The sequence below is a fragment of the Castor canadensis genome, chromosome 12 (genome assembly GCF_047511655.1).
Source record: "Castor canadensis chromosome 12, mCasCan1.hap1v2, whole genome shotgun sequence".
Lineage (NCBI taxonomy): Eukaryota > Metazoa > Chordata > Mammalia > Rodentia > Castoridae > Castor > Castor canadensis.
Window position 1 is genome coordinate 75,194,430 of NC_133397.1, and position 13,135 is coordinate 75,207,564.

At 46.1% G+C, this 13,135-nt stretch overlaps 1 protein-coding gene across 8 annotated transcripts in view; it reads left to right on the plus strand.

Annotated features, from left to right (window-relative positions):
• Elmod3 (ELMO domain containing 3) overlaps positions 1 to 13,135 on the plus strand; it is a 34,257-nt gene that overhangs the window by 15,027 nt on the left and 6,095 nt on the right. For all 8 annotated transcript variants that reach the window (XM_074050106.1, XM_074050107.1, XM_074050105.1 and 5 more), the window contains 5 exons: positions 604 to 672; positions 1,572 to 1,684; positions 2,834 to 2,957; positions 3,167 to 3,289; positions 5,642 to 5,772. In XM_074050106.1, coding sequence (XP_073906207.1) covers positions 604 to 672; positions 1,572 to 1,684; positions 2,834 to 2,957; positions 3,167 to 3,289; positions 5,642 to 5,772 — 560 coding nt within the window. The remainder of the gene's footprint in view (positions 1 to 603; positions 673 to 1,571; positions 1,685 to 2,833; positions 2,958 to 3,166; positions 3,290 to 5,641; positions 5,773 to 13,135) is intronic.

Here is a 13,135-nt window from a genome sequence, read left to right on the forward strand (position 1 = left end):
TGGCTAGAGAGCCTGTCCTCCTGCTTTTTTTTTCTCCTGTATCTCCCTTGTGCTGCACATGCATTCATCACACATTCTCTGAGCACCTGTCGCCAGGCACTATGCTAGGCTGTGGGGAGCCCTGCCCTTGTGTGGCTCACTGTAGTGAGAGAGAATTTCACCACTCCCATAAGCACTGGGCATCGGCACCTTGCAGAGCCATGGCTCCTAATCCAGATGGGTGAACTAACTGAAGGGTAAGAACAGCAGCAAGGGTTGGAACTGAGAGTCCTGGGGTCCTGCACAGAGGATGAGCAGGGACAGAGCAGAGTACTTTGAGGACTTCAGTAGCTCTCAGAGCAGAGGTAGAGCGGTAAAAAGGATAAAGACTGAGAAGGGACTTAGGTGCTGTGCTGTAAAATATTCTCTCTTGAGGATTATAGAGAACCCCTAGAGGGTTTGGAAAAGCAAATGGTGACATCCGATCTGCCTTTTCAAAAGCTCACTCTAGCCACAATGTGAGTAGAGGGGTAGGACAATTTCAAGGCCTGAGGCAAGCAGACAGGGCTGGAGTCTGCAATAGTGGGTCCAGACAGACCTGAATCTCCTTTCCCCCTGTTGCAGTTGTGAGTGAAGAGGTGCTCAGAGCCCAAGAAGAATGGGAAGCTGTGGACACCATCCAGCCAGACACAGGTAACCACAGGAATGGTGCTGTCTGGACACAGCACAGCTGCTAGCAAAGCCTCCATCCACACATATGGCTCATCCATCTGTGACTCTGGCATCAGGAGACAGAATTCCCAAGCGTTCTCATTTTTAGCTACATGACATAGGAAAAAGTCTCTCCCAAGTCCAAAAATGATGACATCCTACCTCCGGAGGAAACAGGAATGAACACTCAGGGAAAGGGTTGCTATGCCTGTCCATCTTCCAGGGAAGACATCCAGCCTTTGCAGGATGATAGGATGGACAAAAGGATGAAGGCAGGCAGCCAGGGCTCCCGCATAAGGCGGGGGCTATAGTAATCTGCTGGAAGTCTCTGGAGTCTGGGTAAAACTTGTGTCAAGTCCCTTTCTGAGAGTTTTGGATAGAGCTATTGGAGGGTGGAACTAGGACCTGGATCTAGCCTGAGTCCCACTGAGGCCTGGAGACATGTTACAGTGAATGCTATCAACCATCACTGGTCATTTCGATGATAATTCCCTATAGAATATAACAAGGGGTAGGGTGGCAGGCCCTCTGCAGTGTGTAGAAGGGCCACAGTAGAAATTAAGAAAGGCCCTAAGCAAACCAGTGACATGCTCCTGTATGGGTACCTACTTCAGGCAGTGACTTGTTCCCTAGGAGATGAGTGGTATTTAAGGAGCTTCTTACAGAGCAGATCTGTCCCTCTTCTTTGCAGAGATCAGCTAGCAAGACTGGAAGTCTAGTCCAAAAAGGGAACCAGCCTGGCAGATAATACCAGCTCCTTACAAAAGGGTTGGTTGTAGCTATTAGTAGCTGATGTTCAGTTGGAAGCCAGTGCTTGGCTTAGAGGTGATAACCCTCGGTGAATGTTTGCTGACAGAATGACGACTGTTATAAATCTTCAGGTATCTTCCATTATGCCCCAGGAAGCCGGGCCAGTACAGACCAGCCTGGGCAGCTCATCTCTTTTGGTGAGGCCCTGCAGCATTTCCAGACTGTAGACCTCTCCTCCTTCAAGGTATGGCAGTAGGAGGGTTTGGTTCTCCAGCAAGTTCCTTCTTCCCAGAAGCCAGGTTTTCATCTTGCCAGGATAGGGAACTGGGTAAGCAAAATAGAAACTTGAGAACCCTGTATCACCTAAGAAATCTTCAGGTACAGTAGCTAAGGACCCATGTTTCATGCAGGTCCTGATAGCCTTTGTGGCTACAATCCCTCCTTGGGAGGCAAGGAAAACTGGTCAGGGAGCTGAGTAATTTGTGGCCAATGGAGGAGGAAAATTCCCAGAAGGAGCTAGGAGCTATTCAGGAATTTAAGAAAAATATAGGGTTGGAAATAAAGGATTATTTAGGGGAATAAAAGCTGGGAAGCTCTCTGGGATGTCTTGAATGACTAGTAATACATTTAGAGGAATGTAATTTCAAATCTAAATCCTGGCTTAGGAGAGAGAGGCTAAAGAGACAGAAATCAAGTTGGTTAATAACATCTAGAAAGCCAGAAGCTACCAAAATCAGAATACTCTTTTTTTTTCCCCCTGTGCAGCCTACTTCAGTGCCAGCAGCCTTCAGACAAAGGCCAGGCAATGGTTCAGAGCCATAGTTTGTTCTGTCCTCTCATGGGACACTATGAGAGGACCAGGCAAAATCAGAATATAGTAAGGCTGGCAGTAGTGGCTCTGACCATGAGAAGCCGGCATGACCTAGTTGAAGAAGTACTGGTCATGAACAGAAGGTTCTAGCTGCCTCTCAGAGGAATCCAATTCCAGTGAATCCCACTAAACTCCCCTCCCACCAACCCTTTCATCCTAGAAGGTGAGAGGGATGTTAGATTTTGTAATTCATGTCCCTAGAGAAACAGAGTGAAGATGACCCCATGGGGATCATCTGTAGCCTCCCTGGGAATCCATGGAATAGTCAATTCTGGAAAAACCCAAGGCAACACAGAGGACTAGCTGGTAATGCCTACACTGGGGACATCTTTCTCCTTGCAAAGAAGTGGGAACTTCAAGAGTCTCTGGAGTTTCAGCAAGGGCCTCATAGCTTCTGCCCCCTTTCTCTGGCCCAAAGGCCAACCACCTAGTTGGGAGGAGCTAAGTGATCTGAGGCTACTAAAAGTTCATTGAGGCAGGGGAAGCCAGCACCCTGCACATTGCTTGCACCTTCTTCCCCAGAAAAGAATCCAGCCAACTATTCGAAGGACTGGGCTCGCCGCCCTCCGGCACTGCCTCTTCGGGCCTCCAAAGCTCCACCAGGGCCTTCGGGAAGAAAGGGACCTGGTCCTGACCATTGCTCAGTGTGAGTGCATGAGGGTAGCCACAAGACAGACGCTGTCAGCCACATGGTGGCTGAGACTAATTCAGGGCTCCGTATATACCATGTTGGTGGGCAAGAATGGGAGCTGAGAAAAGGTTGTCTTGAGCAAATCCAGATGTACTGTTCTCTGAGAAGCACCCAGTCCTCCTCTGAGGGGCAATATAGCAGAGTGTTGGTGTGTTTTGGGACAGGTGGCTTGGATAGCCAAGACCCAATGCATGGCCGAGTCCTCCAGACCATCTACAGGAAGTTGACTGGCTCCAAGTTTGACTGCGCCCTCCTTGGAGACCACTGGGAAGACCTGGGATTCCAGGGTAAGAGGGGTAACAGTTCATCTTCCTCTCCTTGCCCCTGATTCAGGCCCAGAGTGAGAGGCCAGTTTGTTCTCTCCCAGCCAGACCAGCAGGAGAAAACCGATTTTCTTACCTTTTCCAGTTTCCAGAGGCCTCCTGCATCTCTCCATCTGCAAACTCAGAAACAGCATCTCTGAACCTGATCCACCCTCACATCTCTTTCTCTGACTCTGTGCTTCTGCCTCCCTCTTCTGCCTTCATGGACCCTTCTTATTACATTAAGCCCACCCAGATAACCCTAGCTAGTCTCCCTTTCTGATGATTGGAAACCTTAATTTTATCTGTAATCTTAAAATCCTTTGCCATGCAACAAATTCATAGATTCTAGGGACTGCGGTGTGATGTCTTTGGAAGTAGAGCATTATTTGGCCTGCCATAGCTGCTTTAAAATCTTTGTCAGATTAAAACTTCAACATCTGTGTTATCTCAGTATTGCTGTCAGTCCATTGTCTTTTCTTATTCAAATTGAGATTATCCTAGTTCTTGGTATAATACAGGATTTTCAATTAGATCATAGGCATTTTTTAGTATCCTATTATGCAACTCTGGATCTTATTTATATCTTCTATTTTATTTTTTGATGGGACTGGGGTTTGAACCCAAGGCTTTGCGCTTGCAAAGCAGGCACTCTACTGCTTGAGCCACACCTTCAGTCCATTTTTGCTCTAGTTATTTCGGAGATGGGGTCTTGCAGACTGTCTCCCTGGGCTGGCCTTGAGCCACAGTCCTCCTAATCTCAGCCTCCCTGGGAGCTAGAATTATAGGCATGAGCCACTGGTGCCTAGCTTATGTCTTCTATTTTAGCGGACCTCCTCTAATACTGTGCCAGCTGGGAAAGGAAGGACAGCACGTCATTGGGTGGAAGCCTAAGTATCCCATTTGCCCTCCATTGATACCACTGGCTGCAAGGAGTAGGGGTCCTTCATTACCATGGCCTCCACAGACGTTGCGAAGAGGATAAGGGTGCCCCTTGTCCAAGCTGCTACTTGACCTTCTCTGATGCCACCCTAGTGAAGCTAGGGTACCTTTTCAGTCACAGGTGAAAGTCTCGGCCCCCACTGTGCCTTTGCTGAAGAAGGCTAGGAATGAGGTCACGTGTTTCTCTGTGCTGTTGGACTGAAGTAGGGTGGATATCGTCTAAAGTGTTCTGTCTTGCTAGGCTGCCTACTTCCTGGCCCTTTGAGTAGAGAGAACAGACTTTTCTTTCTTTCTTTCTTTCTTTTTTTTTTTTTGACAGGGACTTGCTATATAGCTCAGGCTAGCCTTGACTTAGCAATCGTCCTGTCTTAGCCCCCTGAGTACTGGGATTACAAGTATGTGTCACAATGGCCAGTTTCTTGGGATTTTTTTTAATCTGTTCTGTCTTAGTCTGTTTTCTGTTGCTATAACAAAATAACCTAAAACTGAGCAACTTATAAAAATAGAACTTTGTTTGACTTCTGGTTCCGGAGGCTGGGAAGTCAAGAGCATGGTGCCAGCATCTGGTCAAAAGAAGGTTGGCAGAGTGTTTAAGAGTAGAGTGCTTACCTGCCAAGTGTAGGGCCCTGAGTTCAAACCCCAGTGGTACAAAAAAAGAAAAGAAAGAAAGATAAAAGAACATGTGGAGGGCACATGGTGAGACAGCAAGCTTGTGCCATAGGTCTGTCTTCCTCTTCTTATGAGGCCACCAGTCCCATCATGGAGACCCCACCCTGAACACCTCATCTAATCCTAACTACCTCCCAAAGACCCCACCTCCAAATGCCATTAACATAGGAATTTGGGGGTTGTTTCTAGCACATGAAATTTGGGGAACACATTCAAACCATAGCATTGCTCCCATTGGTGTTGCTGGATTGTTGCCTTCTCTTGTACTCAGTTAGGATATATTAGGAAAAAAGCCGGAAACTTGCCATTGTCATTTCTCAGCTCTCAAGGCCCCTAGGTGAGGCTGTCTTCTCTCTGCCCTTCAGAGGCTGTACACAGTGGGAGGAATAGGGAGAAGAGCATACTTCTTCTTGTCCTGGAACCAGAAGTTTGGCCTTCTTTTGGTAAAGGATCATACTGGTTGTTGTGTGGGGAGACTCAGGGCTGTGGGAGCAGGGAGAAAACTGCTGCTGAAGGTGGCCCCTGGGTGGTGGCTTGTTTGGTCCGATAGAGCCTGTCACAGTAGTGTGGCAGAAGTAGACCTGCACTTCTCATGCTCTTCTTGCCCAGCAAAGAGGACCGGTGTTAGGTCAGCTTCCCAAACCAAGTCCCAGAAACTCAAGGGAGCAGGATTTCATTAAGCCTGGCTCACTGTCACACACTGTTTGCTCATGATTTCTGTTACAGGAGCAAATCCAGCCACAGACCTGAGAGGGGCTGGTTTCCTTGCCCTACTGCATCTGCTGTACCTGGTGATGGACTCAAAGACTTTACTGATGGCCCAGGAGATTTTCCGCCTGTCTCATCACCATATCCAGGTGGGGCTTAGGTGGGAAGCTGGGTTGAGGGCTGTGGAGCCAGGACCTGAGCAGGCAAGAAGACCTCATAGGTCACTGTCTCTTGTTGCCGAGGGCTCACAGCATGGTGGAGGCAAACTAGGGATGGACTTCCCCTGTCCATCTGACCTGCTCTGGAATCTAAGCTCCACTACTCCTTTGCTGTGGGCCTCAAGCAAGTTCCTCAACAATTCAGGGCCTTGATTTCCTCATGTGCAGAATGGAAATCATGGAGAATTTAGCTGGCTCATTGGAAAAATTAAATGGCTAATGTACAGAACAGTAGGCACACAGCAAGGTGCTGCTTCAACTCTCTGCCCCCTCAAGGAATCCTTGCACAGTGTTGGTAGCTTCTCCTGACCCTCAAGGAGGAGAATTAGCTTTCAGACGATCCATGGATTTACTAATGGACCAGTAGTGGCTTCAGCAGCCTATCAGTCTCCACCAAACCTGTCTTCTGGGGACAGAGTCAGTGGTTTTCCCAAGAGGTAAGAGGTGGCATTCCCTCCATTGTAGAAAACAAACCTGACCTATTTCCTTTCATTTGTCTCTCCCAGATTCATGGGACCTAGAAATCATCCACTTACTGAATATAGAATTGCTCAACATCCCCTGTGCTGGCTGTTTCTTGTGGTAGTTAGGATATATCAGTGAACAACACAAACTGAGATCCTTCTAGCAGAAACAATAATCTTAATTGTCCAAATAAATTACAGAGTATATTAAAGGGTGATAAGTGCTAAGGCAAAGGACAAGTGGGGTAGAGTTAGGAGAATAGGAGGAGGGGTTTCAGGATTTTCTGAGAAGTTAGGGCAGCTCTCATAAGAGGGTGAGACTTAAATCAATTCTTGAAGGCGGTGGCATGTTAGCCAAGCTGATGTCTAGGGGAAGAACATTCCAGGCAGAGGGAGCAGCTGTGCAAAGGTCCCAAGAAGGGAGTGTGTATGGCAAGGAACCCAGCAGTAGTAGAAGGAATGAAGGAGGAAAGGAGGCCATGGAGGTGGCGAGCAAGATGGCAGAAAGCTTTGTCGGCTATCAGAAGGACTGTAGGTTTACCCTGAGTCAAATCAGGAGCCACTGAAGGGTTTTGAGCAGGAAAATGATATGATCCAAATTACGTGAATCTTATTAGCTACTAGGTTAAGAGTAGTTTCTAAGGAGGGCCTTCATAATAAGCCAAGTTAGAGGTGATAGTGGCTTGGACCAGGGTGTTTTCAGACATGATGCAAAGTGATCACATTCTGAATGTAGAATCCCCAGTGTGTGGCTTCGAGAGAGTAGAGCCAGCATGTTTTTCTGATAATTGTACATAAGTTTAGGACAACGAAAAGAGTCAATGATAAATTTTTAGTCTGAGCAACTGGAAAGAAATACCACCAATTAAAAAGAAAGAGAAAGTTTGGGGGTTCAGTTTTGCCATATGTATTTTAAGAGGTCTGTCAGACTTCCAAGTGGAGATATTGATAAGCAACTAGATTTGTAAGTATGGAATTAGGGAGAAAGTTCTGAGCTCAAGATTAGAATTGGGGAATTGTCAGCACATAGATCAGTGGCTGATCTGACTATCCCTGGGCCAGCAGCATCAACATCACCTGGGAACTTGTTAAAAATGCACATTCTGAGACAGATGTGGTAGCACACTCCTGTAATCCCAGCACTTGGGTGTCTGAGGCAGGAGTTTTTTGTTTTTTGTTTTTTTGGTGGCACTGTGGTTTGAACTCAGGACTTCATGCTTGCTCAGCAGGCACTCTACCACTTGATACACTCCACTATCTCCCATGCAGTAGGTTTTTGAATTCAAGACCAGCCTGGGCTATTTACCAAGATCCTGTCTCAAAGAAAAGAAAAAAGAAAAGCATTTTATAGGGCCCCTTTCCAGACCCCATGAATCAGAAACTCAGTGGGGCCCGAAATCCTGTGCTGTGATACAGCCTTTAAGGGATTCTGAGAACCCTGCAAGGGATTGTGAGAACCAGTCATGAAACTGTAGTGAGAGCCTGGGGAATGAGTATAGTCTGAGCTGCTGCAGCACTAGGTGGGAGGAGATGAGGGGGAAGGAAAGTAAGAGGAGCCCAGAAGAGATCCGGGTTGGAAGGCATAGGAAGAAAGCATGCAGAGCAGGCCTTGACCACTGGGTCAGATGGCACTGAATGGTGAGAGGCTCAGGTGAGATGTATTCCAGGGCATCTCAATGGGAAGGTTTTCAGTGGGGATTAGGGACATCAGGCCTTGGTTTAGATTGGGGTTAAGAGGGAATGGGAAGATGCTATCACATGAAAAATCAAAGCTGAAGGCAGCTAGGGAGGGGTGGGGAGAATGGTCTGAAAGCACAGCATATCTCCCCTCCTCCAGGCCCAGCAGTAGGAGGGCTGTGGGAGAAAAAGCCATCAGCACTTGACAGCACTGCCCGGAAACTGTCCTCGCAGAGGACAGTTGAATATTTATTCATAAGACATTTGTTGATAATGGCAGCATTACTGTTACACCTCAGCATTACATAGTGAGTGCTACCATTGTGCTAGGAACACAGTGGCACAATTTTGGAAGTTGGGACAGGGTGAAAGATGGAGTCAAACCACCAGTTACAGATTTTATCAGCCTTGGATTGCAGTGCCTAGGAGTCGGGGGATGAGTCTAGAGACCACTTGAAGAGGTACAAAGAACAAAACGAGATTGGCCCTGACACATTTGAGATAAATAAATGGGAGCAATAAAGCTGAATGTTGGAACAAAAGAAAGGGTGTGTGTTTGAGAAGACTCTGCCTACACCCCTAGCCACTGGGTCACCTTGTCTTACAAAGACATAGACTTTGCTCAGTGCACTTAAACTTTTTATTCTAAAGCAATTTTAGATTTATAGAATAGTTGCAAAAGTAGTTCAGCGAGCTCCCACATTTCATTCTCGCAGCTTTTCCAGTAATAATCTGGTGTGGCCATAGTAGTTATCAAAACTAAGAAATGATTAACTAAACTACACCCTTGATTCAGGTTTCATTGATTTTTCTCCTGTTAGTCTCCTGAACCTGATTCTCCTGTCTCCCTAGTCTCTTCCAACATGTAAATAGTTCTTCAGTTCTTCCTTGTCTTTCATGACTTTGATATGTTTGAGGAGGCTGCTCAGTTATTTTAGAATGTCCCTCAGTTTGGGTTTGTCTGATGGTTTCCTAAATTTAGATTGAGGTTATGCATTTCAGGCAAGAACAGCATTGCAGAAGTGTCATAACCTTCTCGGGACCTCATACCAACGTGCCCATATTGTCCATGTCTTATTCCCAGTGATGTTAAACCTTGATCGCTTGGTTAAGTGGTTAAGATGGTGTTGGTTGGGTTTCTCCATTATAAAACTATGATTTCCCCCTTGTGATTAATAACTACCTAAGGAAAGTTACTTTAAGACTATGCAGATATCGTCCTGTTTATCCTCAAACTTTCACCCATTAACTTTTCTTTCTTTTTTTGTGAGGAAGTCTTGCTCTATTGCCAGGCTGGTCCCAAACTCCTAGGATCCTCCTGCCTTGGCCTCCTGAATAGCTGGGACAACAGGCGTCTGCCACCACACCCGGCTGCTAATTCCCTTGTTTCAACGTAAAACTTGCTGTCTAGCCTTTATGTGTCTCCAAAACACGGGTGCAGTCTGAGAGCAGAGTGACAGTCGGGGGACACAGCCCAACTAGCAACCACTCCTGTTCTCTCCTAAAAAGAGAGCTGAAGTTTTGGTACCTGCAGTGCCACCTACTAAAGGGAAGTTGGCCAAAACCTACAAGTGCTGGGAGACCTCAGACTCCGTGCATCCCAGCTGGGGGGAAGTGCTTCAGCCATGCTTTCCTGAGAAGCAGTGCAGCAGGACTGTCACACTGAGAGAGGCAGGGCATAGCAGGCTCCTTGCGGGGAGACAAGGAAGCACCTCATGATAATGAGTACTCACAGACAATGGTTTGTATAGCTTTTCAAGAAGTTTCCATACAGCATTTCATTCAGCCAACATGACAGAATGTGAGAGATAGGGCAGCCATGGTGCCTTTTCCAGCAGAGGAATGTGTGGATCAGAGAGCTAAATTGATTCTGCACAAAGCCAGAGCTCAAAAATGGTGGAGGGGCCTAGAGTCCACATGTGGTGGGCCCTATACACAGTGATTCCCAGCCAGCAGCTCACTCCAAAGTCATCTGGGGCAGGTGCAGCTGCCTCCCCACAACTCCCAAATTGGAATTTTCATGAGTGAGGACAGGTCAGCAGCAGCTGCAAAGATTCTCTGGTTTTCCTGCTTTGGTATTCAAAGATAGTTAAGTCAGGCATGGTAGTGCATACCTGTAATCCCAGTACTCAGGAGGTTTGAGGTAGCCTGGGCTACATAGTAAAGCCCTGTCTCAAAAAGCCATGGGCTGGGTTGTAAGCACTGGTGGTAAAGTGCTTACTTAGCATATGCAAGGTCCTGGGTTCAATTCCCAGCCCTGCAAAAAATAAATAAGTAAATAAAAATTAAGCCCAAAAGGGGCAGAGTGACCCAAGTGGTAAGAGGGCCTGCCTAGCAAACATGAAGCCCTGAGTTCAAACCTCAGTGTCACCAAAAAAAAAAAAAAAAAAATTAAGCCCAAAAGAAAGGCATGAAAACAAATAAAATTTTATTTTTTTTTTTGGTTCTGGGGATCAACCCAGGGCCTGTGCATGCTAGGCAAGCTTTCTACCACTGAGCTAACATGCCCAGCCTTTTTTTTTTTTTTTTTTTTTTCTTTTTCTATTTGAAGATAGGGTCTCACTAAGTTGCCCAGGCTGTCCTTGAACTTTTGATCCTCTTGCCTCATTCTTCCAAGTAGCAGGGATTACCGGTGTGTACCACCATGCTGAACTTGAAATTTTAGATGGAAACACAAAAATCACCAGGCCTCATTTTCTTTGATGTCTCTGAGTCCCTAAACACAGCCCTAGGCAGTATTTTAGCTCTAGGCAACACTTTTTAGGTCTAAGAAAAAGTGAAGGAAAGAGATCCTTCGGCAGTTTTATATATCTAAACTCTGACTTTTCCCTGCTTTTTTTCATAAGTGGGCTTTATAAGAATGTTCCCAAGAGTGGATGAACACTAGGTTTAGATTTTCTGAAATTATGTTGCTACCATATTCTTGTTCCCATATTTATTTTCAGGCTGAAAGAAATCAAGGGAAGCACTGCTGTCATGCAAGTATATATGATAATGAAATAGATAATGATTATGTATATTTGAGGGCATAAATTCGTTGCTGCTGACGTCAGTTACCCATCTTCCTCCTGCCCTATGGTACTAAAGTTTGAAGACAGGGCCTTGTGCTTGCTAGGCAGGCCTTCTGCCCCTTGAGTCACACCTCCAGCTACCCATCTTGTGGCAAGGATAATAATGGTGGGCATTTGCTTACACCTACTTGGGCCAGGGCCATGCTTAGTGTGGTGCGTATGTGATCTTAATGAATGCCCACAGCAATCTGTGAGGTGAATAGTGAGACAATAGCAATGTAAAATGTACATACTGAAACCTGTCTCGCAGAGTTTTTGTAATGATGAGTGTTTGAGTTCACCCAGAGCACTAGTGTTGGATCCGAAGACTAGCCCAGATGGGGTGATGTACTAGGAGGACTCGATCCTGTTTCAAAAAATAAGAAAAAAAGGCTGGTGGCCAGGTGTTGGTGACTGGTGGCTCACGCCTATAATCCTAGCTTGGGAGGCAGAGATCAGGAGAATCATGGTTTGAGGCCAGTACAGGCAAAAAAAGTGAAACCCTATCTCAAAAATACCCAAAACAATAAAAGGGTTGGTGGAGTGGCTCAAATGGTAGAGCGCGTGCCTAGCAAGCGTGAGGCTCTTGAGTTCAAACCCCAGTATCACAAAAAAGAAAAAGAAAAAAAAGTCCTTTCCCACAAGAATTACACAAGATGCACTGTATTCTTTCAGCATTGAATTGTGTGACTTGCATAAAGGTTGCCAGTGAGGGAAGCTCATTGGAGATTTAGTGCCAGGATTTTTTGTTGTTGTTGGTACTAGAGTTTGAACTCAGAACCTCACACTTGCTAGGCAGTCACTCTACCACATCAGCCACTCTGTCGGCCCAAATCTGAGAATTGATTTTTTTGTTTTGTGACATTACTGGGGATTGAACTCAAGGCCTATACTTGCTAGGCAGTTACTCTGCCACTTGAGCCATCCCCCTACACCCCCAGAGTTTTTATTAGGATCTTGTCATGCTGTGCTCAGCACATACCAAAATTCCAGAATCACAGAGGGAAAGCAGGTCTTCAGCATAAACCTTGTTTACTCAAGCAGTTCAGAAAAAATGAGCCACCCTTATCAGTTAGAAAATGGTGGGAACCACCTCAAAATTCAATTCCCAGATACCAGCTATGGGCTAACTTGTAAGCAAGACTTTCTAAGGATAGCAGGGAAAAAAACTGTAGCAGCAGAAGACATTCTGCTGCCATATTAACTCTTTTCTCACAGCACTCAAACTTTATTTCCCTTTTGATTTTTTTTTTTTTTTTTTTGTGGTACTGGGGCCTGAACTCAGGGCCTACTCCTTGAGCCACTCCACCAGCTCCCCCCTCCCCCTTTTTGTGATGGATTTTTGAGATAGGGTCTTGAGAACTATTTGCCCGGGCTGGCTTTGAACCGAGATCCTCCTGTTCTCTGCTTCCTGAGTAGCTAGGATTATAGGCGTGAGCCACCAGTGCCCAGCCCTCTTTTGATTTTGAGAGATGGGAAGTTTGAGTCTCAAAGCTGGTGACCTTTTCTAAGACACAAAGCTAGCAGCAACCATGCCAAGGTCTGGAATCCAGAAGTCATGGAAGACCCTGAGATGAGTCTCTGTGGAGTCAGAACTTTGTGCAGTGACAGATTCATTCTAAATCTGGAAATGTTCTGTCTGTTAGAAATGCACTGTCTGGGACAGTAGTCACGAGGCACATGTGACTACTGAGCTCTGCAAGTGAAATGTTCAGTAGAAACACAAAGATGCCCAGCTACAGCTAAGGAGGTGGATTTTTAGTTTAATTCTTAATTCATTTAAGCTTAAGTGGCTCCATGTCCTAGCCATGGGGATATGGGACAGGATAGCTCTATGTCGGATTGTAATGGAGTCTTCTCGTGTGAAGCAGGTGGTATAAATAGACTTCGGCTTTGTTCTACACAAAGCATGCCATGACCTACATGTCCCTCTCATTGGATGTCTTTGTGTATGTGCCACAGGGGAAAGCAACAGGTCACACCTGCAGGTTCCCCAGGAAAAGCTCCTTTCCATTTAGAAATTGTGCATGGCTGGTTTTATTGTCAGTAAATAATAGGAAGGAGTGTGCCCCTCTAAAAATAAAGCATTGAGGTGGGCCCCAG